Below are 17,980 nucleotides of genomic sequence, written 5' to 3'. Positions count from 1 at the left end.
CTCTGGCTGCAGTACGCACCGATGTTGTCGGACTCCTTGCAAACACCTGCTGTACCTTGCCCACATTGGCGTCTGAAACAGATGGGCAACTCGCCCCCTGTTTATGGCGAACGTTACCTGTTTCCATAAATGGTGTATGCCAAGCCCAAATAGTTGGTCGGGACGGGGGTTCCTTTCCATAATGTGTCCGAAAGTTTCGTTGCACTTGGGCATCAGACTTCATCTCTATAAATCAGGCTACACACTGAGCTTTCTCATGTGGCATCCACATTTTTTGTCAAATCTGCGTCACCTAGAAAATAAGAAAACTTTGAGCTATCTTGTCACATGCTGAAAACTGTTTGTTATTATTTAGTATAGTTTTAAAGTTATTAAAGTCTAAAGTTCTAAAAATAATTTATGGATACCCGTTAAATTTTTACTATGCCTTGTGTGTGAGACAGTTATGTCAGCTATGGCATGTGGTAAACTATACAACTTCATCCTTTGTTTCCTTATACTTGATGATTAGTGAAAAATGTAGAAAGCTTCTGAAGAGTTTTATGAGGAGCATTCTAATTTTATGTGTTAAGTAGTTTTGTTGTGACCACATTGCGTGTTATGCAGAAGATTTTCCATGATTTTATTTCATAAAAGTGCACTAGGCTTCTGATCCACTTAAAAAGTACTCTTGCAATTTTAAGGGGGGTCACAGGGCAAATAACTGCGATGTTATGCCAAAAAACGTGTTTTCAAGATTATGGCTGTTTCAGATTCATTCACTATCTGAGAATGTTAAAAAAAATTTATTCTTATCAGCACAGTAGAAATGCTCAAAATCGTGTTTGTTCACAAGCCGGTGACTTCATGCAAACGAGAATGTCCCGATTTCCTGCAGCTTCTTCGCGCTCTTGGACTCGCCGTGGTTCACTCATACACAGCTGCAGGGGTCGAGGAGGATTACCGCATGCTGACTGATGCTCGCAGTGATAAGAATCACGCACAACGTGAAAAGAAGGCAGCGATGGTCTTTTTTCTTTTTATAGCTGCCACAACTTTCTCGGACAACTTCGCCCAGGGCCTATTTCGCGCTCACTCCGCTTGAATCGAACCTCTGCTTTTAGAGCCTTGTTTGGCTTTTCTATGCGCTGGTTATGTAATCGCTCCGCAATTTAAAAAAAAAAATTTTTTTTGAGCATTTCTTTGTTCGAAAGATATCCTCGGAGTACCGGACACAACACGGGTTTGGGAAGCGGTGATGCTTCACGAAATCTAAAGGAAGAGTGGCTCTAGCAAGAGTCCGGCTCTGCAAGAGTCACTCTCATGTCCAACATCGAGCCCACTGCCTGACATCAACACATTGTCGTTGCCCTCAGGCGCTGGAGCACCCGGAGCGAGTACCAGGCAGTGCTTGTCACGGGGGAAAGCCAGGGCACTTGACCGCTCAAAACTGGCTCGGAAAAAAAAGCTTGCTCGAAGAAGAATGCTGCAGGATAATTTTAGTTATGCTAGATTCAATTCGAATAAGATGACACATTTCAGAACTTTGGGAACCATTTTTCTCAGTTTGTGTATTTTCACAAACGTTCGTGATTGCAAAACTATCGTTCTTGTATAAGAAAAAGAAGGCTTATTGGGACGAGGGTAGAATTTTATGTGGAATGCAACTGTGGACTCTAATGATCAGATTCCACAATTTTTTATTTGGAAATTGAAACTGTGGCCTCAAGGCGGACGCTCAATTCCTGGTGAAGCCAATTATGCATTTTTTTTTCAACAAGAACTGCAGAAATTGAACGAAATGGCAGCACAGTGGCATAGTTTGAGCCTTTCACCTGCACCAAAAATGTGATGTAGATAAAGAGTAGGCAAAATTATATTTACAAAATATATACAGAAAAGCCACAGCCAAGATGGAGAATTACAACAACAAACGAGCGTTTTTAATCGTTACCTTCATCGTGCTGCTGAGCGCCTTCTTCAGAATGCGGAAATGGCCTGTAACAATATATTATGCACAAGAATTAAGATTTTTTTTTTTTGGAACGATAGTTTTTGCGACGAGCAAAAACATCGTTCATCGGGGGCACGTTAAAGATCCCCTGGTGGTCTCCGGAGTCCTCCACTACGGCTTGCCTCATAATGAAATAGTGGTTTTGGCACGTAAAACCCCAGAATAAGAAAAAGAAAAAAAAATTGAAACTTTTTCGAAAATTCTTCTAGAATAATAAAATTTGGCATCTGGCCTTATAATATTGTCCTGAACACATTCTCTACTCTAATTTTTATCAAAATCAAGTTAGCGGTACAAAAGTTCACTTTCGTGGGCCGTGTCCCCCCTTTAACCAGTAAATAACAAAACAATTAGCACGTGTGCTGTGCAGTTTTGGTAAAAGCTTTCCCTCAATGCTTTGGCATTTCGTACGCCTTGCTAATGTCATCTCTCTTATATTTGCGCTCATTCGGCATGCTAAGATTTAGGTATGTTGTGTGTAGTAGCTTTACTGGCATCCGTGGGCATACACAGCGAACATGTCATCTCAAACTTTCAATAAGGTCTGTATCCAAGAAAGAAAATGTCAATCAACTCAATTGCAAGTATAATTGACACTCGATGTTAGTTGAAAACAATTATCAAAATAATATGCATTCATGAGCATCTACCGTTTGAGACATTGTTAAAACAGCATATACGTTGGATCGAATAATCAACCCAGGAGAAGCTTCTGTGTCTTCATTGCTGCTGTTATTTAAAAATTATGTTGTAGAGTCGACCAAAGCGCAAATTTTGTGTCTTTTTATTGAAGAAGTGCTAGGGGCACTGGATGATAGTTTCAACGATACCTCCAGTAGTTTTATTTTTCCAGACACCCCAATCTGCCAAAAATTGTCAAATCTGACAAATTGTTAAACTTCAGTCGTCATTTTAGATGGTGCTAGATTTCCAACGGAAATGTTTAACAATGTATAGAACAACCATCTATCAAATTGATCAATTTCTATAGGTGCGATAGCAGAATAGTTTAAAAAATCGGTGGAACACACATAAGAGGACTGTCTACGGTAATGTGTTTAGCATTGAATCATTATAGTGACGAAATGTGTACTGCAGCGGGATTCCTCTTTCGCGCTTTCCTAAGAACACTCGGCATCATCTAGCGCCACCACCGTGATGCCTGCGTGTGCACAGCGAACGCTGAGAAACACGTCATGTAACAACTGGGCACCTCTCGCACGTCTTTCTGGACACGCTGCGCCATCTAGTGCACTGCCAAGGCACGCTTCCGCGCGTGGCCTCCAAGATAAGAACCATGGCGCACCAGGGCCTATTTACACTGAGAATTGTTCCCTCACTTGCCGCACACTCAGTGCCACATACTCAGTGACCAACTTAGGAAGAGCTTCATTGAAGAGAGACACATAACCAGTGCGATCATGGGCGCAGCTCACTAAAGCGTTGGCGTGAAAAGTGTTCATTTAAGAAGTCACAGGCCTGCGTGGCACACGCGGTACAGTCACAGTGTAAGCTGGTGGAGCGGCTCAAGAGTAGCTCCAATTTTGGCACAACGCACAACAGGGTCTTTGCGGCAAAGTCTCTTCACCTCGTTTTGACGAGAACGATCTGAACTGTCCGTCCGGCGTCGGCAGCGAGCTGCAGCTTGTAATGCTCTCTGCACAACAGTCTGCTGAGCCCGATGCCTGGTTTTAGCCGCGCACGTAGCTCTACGTTTGCAGGTGCCTTAACTAGATGGCGCCACCATACTGGCGGAGGCTTGGGATTGCGTTGATTGCGCGCCTCGTCTGAATCGCATCTCGTCGTCTGCGCTTGCGTGCCTGCCTAGGGTGCGTTTATAGGGCTTTTTTCCGCTACCTGGTAGCAAGCGCTTGCGTGGCTCAGTGGTAGAGTATCTGACTCCCGCGCAGCGGCCCGGGTTCGATCCCGGCGGAAACCAGGTACTTTTTTTTTCGCATTTCCGGCAATAGCGGTTACGGTCACCGGACACCGTTGGCGGAGGCGGCGGCAGACACCATCACGAACCGAAACAGCTATTGGAATGAGCCCATAACAGCTTGCGCTGTAAAACGGCACATACCCAGAGCAGCACATTCCCAGTGGCACATACCTAGTTACCCAAGTTGGCGTAAACACATTCCTTGAAGAGCAGCCCACGCGTACTGGCACATACCCAGTTACCCCAGTTGGCATCAAAGAGGTTCATTGAAGATGAGCACAGACCGAGTGGCACATACCCAGTGCGCTAAGTCGGCGTCAGAGTTTCCTCGAACAGCAATACCTACCCAGTTCTGCATCAACAGGAACTCATGTCAGCGTGAAAGAGGTTCGTTGAAGAGTGGGACGTATGTACACATTGCCACATACTCAGTGACCCAAGTTTTGGTTGGTTTTGGACCCTTTTCCCTCAGCTCAGCAGCCCGATGCGCTACCCAATTGACCTCGAACTACCCAGTGGCCCAGGTGGCTGGGAAAACGGCTTGATACAAGCATACATATATACAAACATAGATAGATAGCCCCAGGTAAGTGGATGAAGTTCCCTAATAATTCTAACACATTAAAAGGTTGACATTGTATTTGAAAAAATAGAACGAATGGCTACTGTGGGGACTTTACCACTTTCGGCACACAAATCAAAGACGGACGATTCTGTGATGTCGCACAATGGTGTCATCCGTGTCTCGTAAATTGGTTCCAAGGGCAATTGCTGGTTGCCCTTCACTTAAAATTTTTAATGAGCCCTCTCCCACTGAACTAATGCTGAGAGGGTTCCAGCTGCCGCTCAAGCTTGAGTATTCTTAGATAAAATACACCAGTGGCATGCCTGCATGCAGGGCCCTGAGTGGCGGCGGCCTGCCCCCATCCGGGCAGCCGGCCGGCAGCGGCCTGGCCAGCCTTGACGGGGCCCTCGACGGCCTGGCCTTGGTCTATGAGCCTTCCACGCGGCTGCTGCGCCGTGCTCCGCCTGACGGACCATCAGACTCCGTCTCCCTCACCAGCGGCTCTTCAGTCAGCACCGACTTGTCTGCCTCCGATGAGGGTGCCAGGCAACATGGTCGCCTCTCTGCCATTCTCACCAAGGGTCTGTTGGCCTGGAAGACCAAGAGTGCTGGGGATGAACGGGTGCCTTCACCTAGGGACCCATCACCCACTCCATCAAAGCAGAGCGCCGACGGTTGTGTGCCAAGCTCAACTACTGCACTCATCCTCGAAAAGCGGCCGTCGTAAGTGGTTTCTGAAGCTCTTGGTGGTGGTGACTATTGAACAACAGGTGCAAGAAAAATGCAGCATGGTATTTAAGGTGATAGTCTTCATAAGCATGGGTACCTTACTATGTATGTAATGTTTTGTAGGATGTAGCTATTGCGTTTTGGTGATGGCATTTGTGACTAATTTCTCAGTTCAAGCAAATGCAAGGCAAGCTGGACTGAAAAGGCTCATAGACTGTGGAACTTCTGTTGCTAAATGTTTGAGGTACTAAATCAGCCATGAGGGCATTGCTAATTGCTTTATGTATACACTAGAAGACGAATAACTTGAGAATGCCTAATTCTCACTGTCGGGTCCCATGGGAACTGTATGCATTTTATTGAGTAAAAAAGATGCAGTTTCGCCTGAAAGGCGCAGCATCGATTGCGATAGCAAATTAGTGGACAGCTATACAAAGTAAGGAAAGTAGTTTTGTTGGCCGTATAAACTTTTAAACATAGGCACACTAACTAAATTAGCAAGCATGGTGTCAGCACACCAGCAGCAGCGAGCCAATTGAGCTTCGTGCTGGCGCTCGCATCAACGCTATTTAGCCGCGAAAACACAGGGAGGGCGGATTCTGCCCCCGCTGCAGATGGCTTTCAAGATACAGCTGCGCAGGCGGGCGCTCGCAGCACAGAATGCTGTAGCAGCTTTTCTGTGCCCACACTGATCCTATGATCATCTAGTGGGTTTTTGTTGACAACCACATAAGTAGCTCTGCTTGCACTTGGCTTTTATCGTATCGATATCACCGTCACTTGCGTTTTGCATGCCATAAGTGTTGCTTGAAGGTGTGAATGTGTTTTAGTTGGCCTGCACCTAACCAGTTCTTTTTTTGTGTGTGTATGAGAAGTAAGGCAAAGCTTGGTGCTTATACAGGCTGTCCCAGTTATGGTGCAACAAGTTTTTTAAAAAAGTTCAGCTTTCTATGCAGGTCAAACCAGTTATATGCTGTTGTCAACAGCCCGAAGAAGCATCCAATATTTCTGTTCTTAATTAGTTTTCCGTGACTAACTAGCCTTTGAATTATTATATTTACAGCGTATAGTGTGTCAACACTACTTTCAGAGCACATTCCAAAATGTGAATTACGATTATTTGCAGCACGGTATAATTTGCGTGGTTCTTATTTTCCGCATTTAAATGAAAGCCTGTAAAGTAAGAAAACGCCGACCTGGCGTCCTGCGTGCGGCCCGCAGCAGTGCTGCTCTGAAACACTCGGTGAATGAACGACTATATTTGCACAAATGTAACGCGAGTTTATTTCCCAAAATTTCCGTCCTCAGAATGCACCTCGCATTATTATTGGGTTCGTGACACGATATAACACATTCTTTCTCCAGTGTTGCCACTTCGCCTGGCACAAGAGGGCACAAGCGGGAGTTGCCACTGCACATTTCACGCCATCTTGTTTCTCCTAATTTAGAATGCTGCTAGTGCTGTATCAGTGTGGTTACGGTGTATTAATCGCCACCTTAAGCAAGACGATTAGTGCTGTTAGTGAGATAAGTGGTCTTCGAAGTTGCGTGGTGTCTCGCTGCACAGTTCATGAAAGGCGTGAAAGTACGTGCTTGTGTCACGAGCATTTCTGAAGTGCTGCCTGTCCAATAACTTTAGTGGCATGGAGGATGACGCCGTTTTCGCTGATAATGACAAAGACGTCATCAGTGGCAATGAGTTAATTGTGCATGCACTCGTCCTTTCACTTTATTTTGAGGTGGCAGTTCGCAGTAAACATAATGAAGCGCCCTGCGAGCATCCTCTTTTATGGTTCGTTTCTTGTTCTTTGTGGTATCAGTTCGCATTATACGGTAGAACCCCGCTGATACATTTTTCACGGGACCGTAAAAAAAAAAAAAAAAAAAAACTGAAGAGCCGGGAAACAGGAAAAATTGAGAAATGGGGAGTGGGTGTTGAACTGCACACATTATTTTAATTCTTGCGTGTAAAAAAAAGTCATAGTTTTGCCGACAGCTGAGTATCGATTGCGATAGCAAATTAGTAGTCAGCTATACAAAGTAAGAATAGTAGTTTTAATGTCCGTATAAACTTGTAAACATTCGCTTATTAACTATATTAACAAGCATGGTGTCAGCGCCCACAGGCAAACATGAACACATCACACTCGATGATCGCAGACACGCGCTGTCAAACGCTGGCATGAGGATTAATTTAAGCGCCGCTGCAGAAGCGAGCGAAGTGACCTTCGTGCTGTTGTCTATCGCATCAACGCAAACTAAGCGCCGAAAACACGCAGCACGCACAAAGCTACGAGCCGCCGACGCACCTACACTGCGTAGACCCTGCCCCCACGCAGATCGCTTTCAAGATACGTCCTGCGTCTGTGGGCCGCAGTGCCCACAGACGCGCGCTACGCGCATGACTAAAGCGGCTTCATAAATCGAACGGCGACCGATAATTCGGGCTGGATAATTCGGACTGATAATTCGCAGTTGATGCCAGAGCACAACGCTACCCACAAATCTCCCCCCTCGCTCCCTTGCCGGTGCCTCGAGCGCAACGAAAGAAGGCATGCTTCCTCCCTGCTTTTCTTTCTTTCGCGCGCGAGATTTAGACGCAGTCGTCGGCTCCCCTCACACGCTTTCACTTGCACATACAGCATACAGCGCGCGGCGACAGCGTTATCGTTTGACTTTATACGGAACATCTATGACCCAAAAATTTTAGGGCTGCAACGCATCATAGACACCATCTTTAGGTAGCAAATACGGATCTCAAGGGCCATACTTTTGCTGGCGGAAACTGAAAATACTCTTACCCTGTTGCCCCCGGCACTTTGGGCGGCCAATGCGATCGTCAAGCAACCAAGCCAAGCGACATGAAAAGTCAAAATGGCTACTCGGGCCGGCGCGGGGTGGCAGTTCACAACATATGATGCGGGAACGGTCCCACAGTTGCGACTTAACAGTGGGGTTACCAATGCATTGGGTTCTATGCGAGCTGCGCCAGGACCGGCCGAAAATGACCTAACAGCCGGGAAAACGCTGCACCCGGGAACGTAACTGCGGGGTTCTACTGTAATTGTAATACAGTTAAACCTTTTGTTACAATTATTAATATCAGTTACAAGCATGATTGTAATACAGTTAAAACGAAGTCAGTAAAGTCTGCAATTTGCTTCGTTATATTGAAAGTCGGCCTTTTATGTAAATAAGTATAGTTGCTGACGGATTTTTCTTGCAGAGAAGGGGCCACAAAATTTTTGCGAATTATGGGGCAGTCGGAAAAAACAAATTAATAATAAAAAATTAATTTTGCTGAATTGAAGAGACAGCAATTAAAGATACGATGCCGTGTCAACGATATCTTCACATCGGTGGTACAATGTGAAGCCAGCCACGCTTTCACATCCACTCCGCCCCTGTAGCTGATAGTGTCGCCCGCAGTGAGACGACACTATTATGAAAAGCGCCCGCAGTGGGTAGCGAATGCTTCATCTCCCTCTCGCTTCATCGCGTCTCTGAAACTGGAGATTCATGCAACCTCCAGCATTAAACGCACTGGAAGACAGCATACATGATGCCACTCCATCTCGGCACGCCCACTCTTTGCACATGCGGCAGATTACCTCTAGAACAGTGTGCGAGCTGCGTATTGTTGGGGCTTGGGAGACGAAAAAAACAAGAGACTTGGAACAGGTGAAGAATGAAGGAGACTTTATAGACTATTTACAGGATATAGCAGGGAAATAGCATTCCTAGCAGAAAATACAGCTGCTAATAACGGCCACATGCCCTTCGGAGCCTACCATACGACAACGTCGACTGGTGGTGACTCTCTCTTCTAACAGCGGGCCGGACTGGCCTTAAATGCCCTTGCTGATGCTGGCTTGCCGTGCCATCGTCATGCAAAAGAAGATGGGGCGGGTATGACATCACCCGCGTTGCGTTCTTTCTTGTTAGGAAGGAAAGAATAAGTCCTTGAAGGTTTATGCCCCTTCACCGTTTCGCATCAAGCAAGGCACCTTCGAGTAAGTAAGTACTGGGTGCTATCTAGGTCCTTCACCCCATCTTGCGTATAGGACAGGGCACCTCGGGAAAATGCAGGGAAGCTCTAGTCACCACAATGAAGGCTCGAAGGCCCCGCCGCCAGACAATGCATCTGGAAGTCTAGTTATCCTATGCAGCTCAGATTATTGGATGCACTGGTTGAGCGACTTCCTTGATGGTCTGGAGGGATGGGCCTTGCCGCTTTTTCCGTTGCTGCTTTTTTTCATTCTTGCTGCTCAGCCTTAACAAGGTCAATTGGAACAACCAAAAATCAACAACACCAAACCACTCTGGCCAAAGTAATCACCCTCTAGATGCTCTCAGTTTGCCAGACCAAAATAACTGAATTTCTGAGGTCTGGCTTTGCTAAACAAAACATAAAATAAGAGATTCCTGAACAACACTAGACGCATACCTGAAAGAATATACTAGATACGGACCTTCCTTAATTGTCAACACGTGGCAGTGTTAATAAAATCAGAATAGTCTCGCAAGTGATTCTCAGCTGTAATGCAGGCAGGTTGGTTAAGACCAAAGTTGCCGAAGGAGACTTACTGTTGCCCCTGGAAACCATAGTCGCAAAGGTTGCGCGCTTCTAATCTCTACGCTGGGGCACCACTTTTAAAAAGTACAGAATGACATCCGACAGCTGTAACAGCCGACCAAACTAGCCTTCCGCTAAGTGCTCTCTAAATGTGCTCACCAAAATGAGTCCCACATTTCTAAAACTCAAAATGGTTCTCAGTGCTCCCACTCCTGCGCCAAATGCGCCAGATTGGGCCATACGAGATTTCCTGCGCCATCCTGATAAAAGTACATGATTTTGCGCCGAAGTGCGCCGAAATTAGCGCCTGCGCATTACGTGTGTCGCCGCAGTGGCCCACAGATGCGCGCTACGCGCATGACTAAAGCGGCTTCATAAATCGAACGGCGACTGATAATTCGGGCTGGATGGGGACCGCCTAAAAGTACAAATAATTGGGAGCCGGAAATATCCACATTCGCCAGAAAATAACTGAATTTATTCCGCCAGTGGCTTAAAAAGACATTATTCTTGGTTGACCACTTTCGGGGATACGTTCACTTTCGCGGGATTTCGCGTCAATAGCGTCAGCGTCGGCATACTTGGTAGTCTGCCAGGAACGCTATCATCCGTTGACGTGTCGAGTGCTGGTCGCGCGAAATGTCGCGAAAATAAAAGTATCCCGGAAAGGAGATCGTCTGAAAATAAAGCCGAAGTTTGTCAACGCGGTCCTGCGCGCAGTACGCTTGCCTACGATCTGGTCAGTCCGTATCTCTACCATTGTTATGCTGTCGCCACAAATAAACGAAAGTACGATTAATGCATGCACCAAATCTTCAACCTTTGGCAACAGGACCGAGATATTGTAGCGATGCCTTTTCCGCTGCCGCTCTTTGCACTTCGTCAGTGGTATAAGAGCGGCACTCTGCCTGCGTTATATGGTATCAGCCGGCAGAGAGCGGTGGATGATAAGGGCGGCATATAGAATCGAGTGGAATGCATGGCTACAAAATCGGCGCGCAGGAGTCGACCGCGCTATCATAGCTGACAGACGGCATTTTTTTTTTTTTTTTTTTCGTCGGCGGAGACATCGAGGCTGTAGTCAGCGCCGCCTAAACAACATAAGTCGTCGCGACTTAGTTAAGCCTGTTGCTGTAGCCACACGTGCGCTTTTGATTTCCGAAGCATGTCATCTCTCAAAGACCTGAGCAAACTGGAACAAAGAATTTTAACTCACATGCGTGCTAAGAATTTCGCCTGCGTACAGCAGCAATCATGTGCACCGCCATGCATTGAGGTACACGAACGCTGCTCGTTAGTGTGGACTTTTTTTACCTTGTAATACGCATAAAATAAAGTGCGAAAGCAACGTGCAACATGAACTGCAATTTTAAGCAATAAGTACACGGTAGTACTTCATTACAGCCGACTTACTTACATAAATCTTATATACTATGTTCGAATTGCTAAGGCTTCACCGCCAGTTTGTGCCACTTACTGGTTTTTGATACTTTCTTTGCCAATTTAAAATTATTTCTACTTACATTTTATTTTATTTTTTAGTTATTTACAGAATACTGCAGGCCCGAAAGAGGGCCCAAGCAGGAGGGGCAAAAGTACATAAAAATATATCCTAGCAACAAAGATGTAATAAATGTAAAAGCAGAAAACTGAAAAAGGCACTGTACAATATTACAACTGTACAAATATTAGCAAATATCAACATCAAGTGCAGGGCAATGAACTGTAGCAACACAATGATATATAAAGTTGTTTACGGCACTTGAAACACAACCAAATTGTCAAAAGCATGTCACACACACAGATACACACAAAAAAGAAAGAAAGAAAAGAGAAACAAGTGAATTTTATGGACTGTGTGCTCGATTCTATCTCTATAAACCATGCTTATTTCATTTCTATCAACGTCTCATAGCACATTCTTGTCAGTTGTCAGTTTCTTTAAAGAAAATAGGGCCAAAAATTGCCTGCGCGGTGCAATCGGTCTGGAAACCAAAACCGCCTTCGCACTGTTTGGTTATGCTTTACCGCATAACACAGGTGTAATGCGGCGAAGCTAACTTTAAAGGCCGCCCTCAATAGGCCACACAGCAAATTTTGGTTATATGCTGGAAAAAACGTGCCCTCTAAGGGGTGTTCTATCCCAAGAATTTTTCAAATTAGTTCATTGATAGCCGAGATACAGATATTGAAGTGCCGCAAACCCATGATTTCATGAGGCGAGCGCCACTACCAAGAGACACACTCTTTCCATTTGCCCCATCTAGCCTCCTGCGCGGTGCAATTGGTCTGGAAACCAAAACCGCCTTCGCACTATTTTGTATGCGTTACCGCGTACACAGGCGTAATGCGGCGAAGCTTACGGCGAGCGCCTTTACCAAGAGAGACACTCTCTCCACTTGCCCCATCTAGCGTCCGCAAGCGAAATTCCTTCCCTGCATTCTCCCTTGCCAGAGCTGGAGAATCGCGTGAAGCATACATCATGGGCCCCGCTTTTCCTTTTTCTTTTCTTGCTTTTTTTGCTGTGCGGCGCACTTCCGATGACTGCCTCGTGCGCGAGCGGTTGCGATTGTCTTGTTTCGTAGCGCACGATTTTGCGCGCTGTGCATGAGAACACCTGACTAGCGGCATAAGTCAGTGCTAAACTAACACTGAGGCAGACGCAAGCGGATCACAGAGCATGAACGCGCGCTGGAACACCATAGAAAATGACATAATTTCGTTTTCTGCGCGCGTGACTGCAAGATGTGGGAACAAGCAGACGAAACGGAAGTGCATGTCTCTTGCTGCTTTGCGAAGTAAAACAAAAGCACGCAGACATTCGGTTTGTGTGTTTATTTCTCTAAACTTTAATTTGTCTATTGAAGCAACAGGCACAAATTACAGATGTTGCCTTGAATAATTCTTGAAGTGTCACATGTCATATGAGCGACGTCACAGCATATACTTGTATGTAGGTGCACTTGCTGATATACGTCATCCCCCCTATTTGGAACGCTGCGCCCGCAAGGGGAAGGGCAAACAGCATTTAGTTTGAAATTTTCAGCATTTTCCACGGCGCGTAGCGATGTAATTCCTAGCAGACACGATCGTGAGCACGCATTGTATGCATTGCACTTGTCAGCTCAAAATGACCATACCTGGTGAGAGGGGCCCTTTAAGAAATCGTGTGGCGAAGCTTACTTTCTGCCATTTCGCACCAATATTTCTTAGGAAATCAGGTGCGCATCAGATTTCTACTTTGTTTACGAGCTTTAATGCCATTTCTATGTTAGTGTTCTACTTTGGACTGGTATAAGTGGACGCGTGTTTGATTCGGAGGCGTGCTAGAATCGGGCGACTACTGTCGAATGAATCGGCTGTGTGCGTTGGCATTTTTGCTGCATCTTGTTTAATTCGGCCTGCCGTATAATTCGATCAGTTTTGTTGGTCTCGTCGGGGTCGAATTAATGGAAGTTGACTGTATTGAAATCTTGGCGAAAAACACACTTCGCTACATTGAGGTTCTAAATAAATGGTGTTGATGGACAAGAAGTTATAGAAAATTAATACTTTGTTATATCGAGAATTTCGTTATATTGAGGTTTAACTGTATATATATTTTTTTCGTTTTCTATGAGGCCAAGAGTCCTCCGCTCACGTTATATTGAAGGTGCGCTACTTATGTGCAAATATGGTAATTCTCTTTATGTAATGGACTATTTCAGCCAAAAATATGACATGTCACCTTTCTTTGAGGCAGCTGCTAGATTCATGTTCGTGTTGGTGTTTGTATTACGCAGCAAATCGATAATTCAATGCGATTTTTTGATAACTTAGCTTTGGCACTGTACTTAGCGTTGTCAGAATATGTGCGCTTAAATGCAACGCTTGCAGCAACTTTTATGTCCATACCAAGATAAACACCCTGTGAAGTGATGCATCTGCCAGATTATGTGTGGAGTGTCTTAAGTTCCCTTGCAGCATATTTCAGAGCACCACTGGTGTGGCATGCTAGCAGAAGAAAGCTTGGCTGCCTTTTTTACATTTTGCCGGCTTTCTTTTTAACGCGAAAGAAAGTCATGCACAACATAGCACTCTGCAAAGAATAAAAATTGATCTTTCAAATGTGTTCTAATGCGCAGTGTTGACATGTCTGCTGGAAGTACAGTTGAACCTCATTATAATGAAGTTGCATCAACCATGAAAATAACTTTGTTATATCTGATATTCGTTACAAGCACGCATGCAGATATCGCAATAAAAAAAAATGACAATCGGGTCTATGTGAAAGAAGTGCAAGCGGGGTGCCACTACTGAGCCAGCAAAGGGTCTCCTGCAGAATGTGATGGCTTGTCAGCATCTTGCAATGCCAATAAGGGTACGGGAATAACAATAAATGGCGTACACGTGATTTGTACCACTGCAAAAACGCAGCCGTGCCATCAGTGTTATTGAAGGATTAGGATCTATATGTTGGCTTGCCGACTGTGGTCCGACTAAGCCAAGTCGCCACCACCAGACTTTTGGGACACTGAAATCGACAGTCGCCTACTACAGTTAGGGTTCAACGCACTCTGATTTCGTTCTGGTTCAATCTCGGTTTGGAGAAATAGAATTTTATGTTTTGTGAACTGGTTCACAACACTGAACCGTTTCGGCACAGTAAACTTTATCTTGCCTTATGGGGGTGACAAGCTGCACAGTGCTGTTTACTTGTTCGCATGGCGCATGCGTAGGTTTTGTTAGGAAGTGGGAGGTCCATGGCTGCTGTAGGAATTTATAGAGCCATTTGAATGGTGAAATTTTCTAATTGAATACGAATATTGAACAAAAACGACCGTCAAATATCTAATCGAATATCTAATACTCACAATTTCTGAAAGAAAAAAGTTGTAAAATGAAAAGTTTCATGTCTGTCTGGCAACACAAGGCTTGTTTACGATCACATCTGATTCACTGTCAATTTCACGGTATTTCTTCATATAAATATAGAGAGGGATTCTATAGGCTGCTTAAGACGAGACATTGTTACTTGATGGCTGGTAACTATTGTGCATAAGTGACCTCTTCTGTGTGTTGACTCAGTAACTTGATCATCTGCACAAGAACTGCGGTCCTGCTGAACCACAATTATTCAGACGAGTCTCGATTTGCAGTCAGTGTTTTTTTCCTGTACACTGCAAGAACTGTTGTGCCTTATGGTATCCGAATGGAACTATTAAGAATTGGCCTTAAGGATGCAACGTAGATCCGGGTGTTAAGATCACAACAATGCGACCCCCAGCCGCACATCTACTTGCTGGATCCCCCTCCTTTTTCTTTGTGCTCTTTCTGCACGTTTTTCTTTTTCGGAAAGAGCCCTCATATTCACGTTGTATTAAATAAATTACAACTTCAGACTTCTATTCTGTAGCAATGAAAGAAGCTAGAAATTGACATCCCGCTAGGTTTTCTGCTTTAAAAACAAACAAAAAAAACGGGTGAGGACATTGATGTTTCTGAACGATGAATAAGGAGAGTTTGTGCTAAATACCGCAGCAGTCTTGCTTCACGTGGCACAATAGGTCGGCAAAACGAACTGAACTCACTCATACTCACTCGCATATTATAATTTTTGCTTAGGGCTCACCTGAACTCTGACTAACCAAAATTTACTCAGCCGGGCTCACTTGGACTTGCTCACCTCGGGCTTTCTCAACTTGGGCTTTCTCATTAATTGAACACCTCAATAATTAAGAGACATTCATGCCAGACTATTAGCACATGCAGAGAGATTACGAGCGCTAAACTTTTAGAGAAAAGTATGCACAGAAGTCTTGCGTACAAGAATTTTTTACCTGTGCATTAGAATGTCTTGTAAGAAACAGAAAACTATGACGGGCGATCTTGGCAGTGCTGGAAGCATTTTGCCTAAGGATAAAATGTGCTAAAAGGATCTTTCAAAAATATTGAAATTCTTATTTGTGTGTTTGTGTGGCATGCGTGCATTTTGGGCTGCTCGGGATAAAGCTTGGTCCTTTCTTTATGGCACTATGTGGTATTAAGTCCTCTTTCGTAAACAAAAGTGGACGCTGCTAAAATTGAGCACAAAGAAAAGGACTTTATGAAATACCACATTTTAACTACGATTCACAACAGCACAGCAGAAAGTCCAGCTTGCTGTTTTGCTTTTTGAGTTACCAAACATCGTGCTGCGCGCTGACAATTTTATATAAGTCCTCGTTTTTCCACAGGATTGACAGTAGTTTTGTCTACGACACTATTGCCATAAGTGTAGATGTGCAGTTCCAACAGTGGCACTACTGACTACTACTACTATTTGCTGTCAATCGCGCTGAACACGAGCACCAAACACAGAGGAAGAAAAGAACTTAATAAAAGCTTATTAGGTCAAACACAAAATACCGGAAGCTAATAAGCTAGGATGTTAATAACTAGAGGCCGGATCTTTAAGCATTAAAAAAGCGTGTTTTAGACGCCAAAAATAGGCATGCAAAGCAACGTTTTAGGGCTCCAACTTCGTAAATATAGGCACAATAAATTTTTACATAAATGCAAATAATGTATCTATGACAGAAAACCAAGAAATGTTATTGTTTATGATGGCACAAAGGTGCCAGCAGTTGAACATAGCCGTGCAATTGTCCCATAAAACTGCTGGACTAATGACCATCATTTGGCATAATTCAACAAGCACACTGCTCATATTCATGTTCAATGGCCACTGTACTGAGCGTTGCATTATTAAGTGAAACAAGCATGAAAAAGAATACTTGAAAGCTGGGAATACTGATTAAAAAAAGCGCTACTTTATGCCTGCCTGACGCAGTTTAATTAAGACATAACAAACACAGACAAATAATAAATGCAAGAGAGACTACAATTTATTAAGAAATTAACATGTTCTTACATGAGGACTGTTAGGTGCAACTCTGGCAATTTTCTCATATACAATGACATTATCGGAATTGTATAGGCAAAACGCCCCAACACTGCCAAATACACTTCCGCCCATTTGAAGTGCACGTGCTTGAAGAAATCTGTTTGGAGAGCACGCGGAACGTAGTCTAAGAATCACTGGGAAGATTGTGGAAACAATAGTAAACTACCACCATCTCCAAATTTTTGGATTCAAAATTGTTCCTCTTGTCACTGAAAATGGTCTTGTACGCTGAGAAGGAATGCTCGACGGCAGTGAACACCTTAAAAAGTAAATTACAAACAAAACAAAAGCCGCGTGCACATCACATTTTTCTTTCTTCTTTTGCTCTTTACTCTCCTTTCCCCTGATGGCTCTCCGCGGTTTCGCATTCGCCAACCGCGGCGCGTCCCATTTCCTGCAGCTAGGGGTTGTTTTCCGAAAGTTGGTTCAACTAGATGACTAGGATGAACCCCATAGAGTTCCGAACAGTCAATGTTGCCCGGTAACATGAATAATTGTCCCTAACTGCACTTGAAAACGAAATTTGAGGCTAAATAGTGTTCATATATGCGCCGATATTGAAAATAGGCATTTATAGGCATTTATAGGCATTTAGGCACAAACGCCAAAATAGGCATTTATAGGCACTATAAAAACATTATAAAAGCCCTTCTTAACCTCCAATTCATGCTCATATATCAAAGTGGGGCGATAGGAGCTCCGCAAGGAACAAAAAAGGTATTTGCCTAAAATCCGGTCTCTACTAATAACTTACAGTTGGTTTCATTTGCCTAGAGAACTTCACTTTTTTTTTTTTTTTTTTAATAGAACTTGGTGCATGATAGCTGGGACACCCTGTATAAAGGAACACACTGCGCCAGCTCTTGTATGATGTCAGTGCACATTTGGTTCCTGTATCAATTAGGAATGCTTCCTTGAATCGATTACATTTATTTCTTTTCATGTCTGTTCTTGCAGAAATTTACCTGCCAAGAATCCAGAAGAAGAACAGAAGCACAAGCAGGAGTACGAGGAGATGGTGAAGGCTGCCCGTAAGAAAGGCAAGTTACGTGACTAGTATCATGAGCATTCTGGAGTCTCTGTGCCTTAGTTTCAAGGGTACCATTTTACCCACCACTGTAGCTCAGTGGCTATGGCGCTGCACTGCTGAGCGCAAGGCCGCAGGTTAGTTCTCGGCGACCATATTTTAATGGAGGCTTAATGCAAAAATGCTTGTGTATGGTGCATTGAGTGCACATTACAGAACCCAGGTG

General features: G+C 44.3%; 1 protein-coding gene across 1 annotated transcript in view; it reads left to right on the top strand.

Annotated features, from left to right (window-relative positions):
- Positions 1-4,816: 4,816 nt before the first annotated feature.
- Positions 4,817-17,980, top strand: part of LOC119458685 (TBC1 domain family member 12-like) — a 32,039-nt gene continuing 18,875 nt past the window's right edge. Inside the window, exons 1-2 of the mRNA XM_037720548.2 lie at positions 4,817-5,220; positions 17,685-17,767. Coding sequence (XP_037576476.2) covers positions 4,817-5,220; positions 17,685-17,767 — 487 coding nt within the window. The remainder of the gene's footprint in view (positions 5,221-17,684; positions 17,768-17,980) is intronic.

Source organism: Dermacentor silvarum, chromosome 1 (assembly GCF_013339745.2).
Source record: "Dermacentor silvarum isolate Dsil-2018 chromosome 1, BIME_Dsil_1.4, whole genome shotgun sequence".
NCBI classification, from domain to species: Eukaryota; Metazoa; Arthropoda; class Arachnida; order Ixodida; family Ixodidae; genus Dermacentor; species Dermacentor silvarum.
The sequence above is the reverse complement of the archived record's forward strand: the minus strand, read 5'-3'. Positions and strand labels throughout refer to the sequence as shown.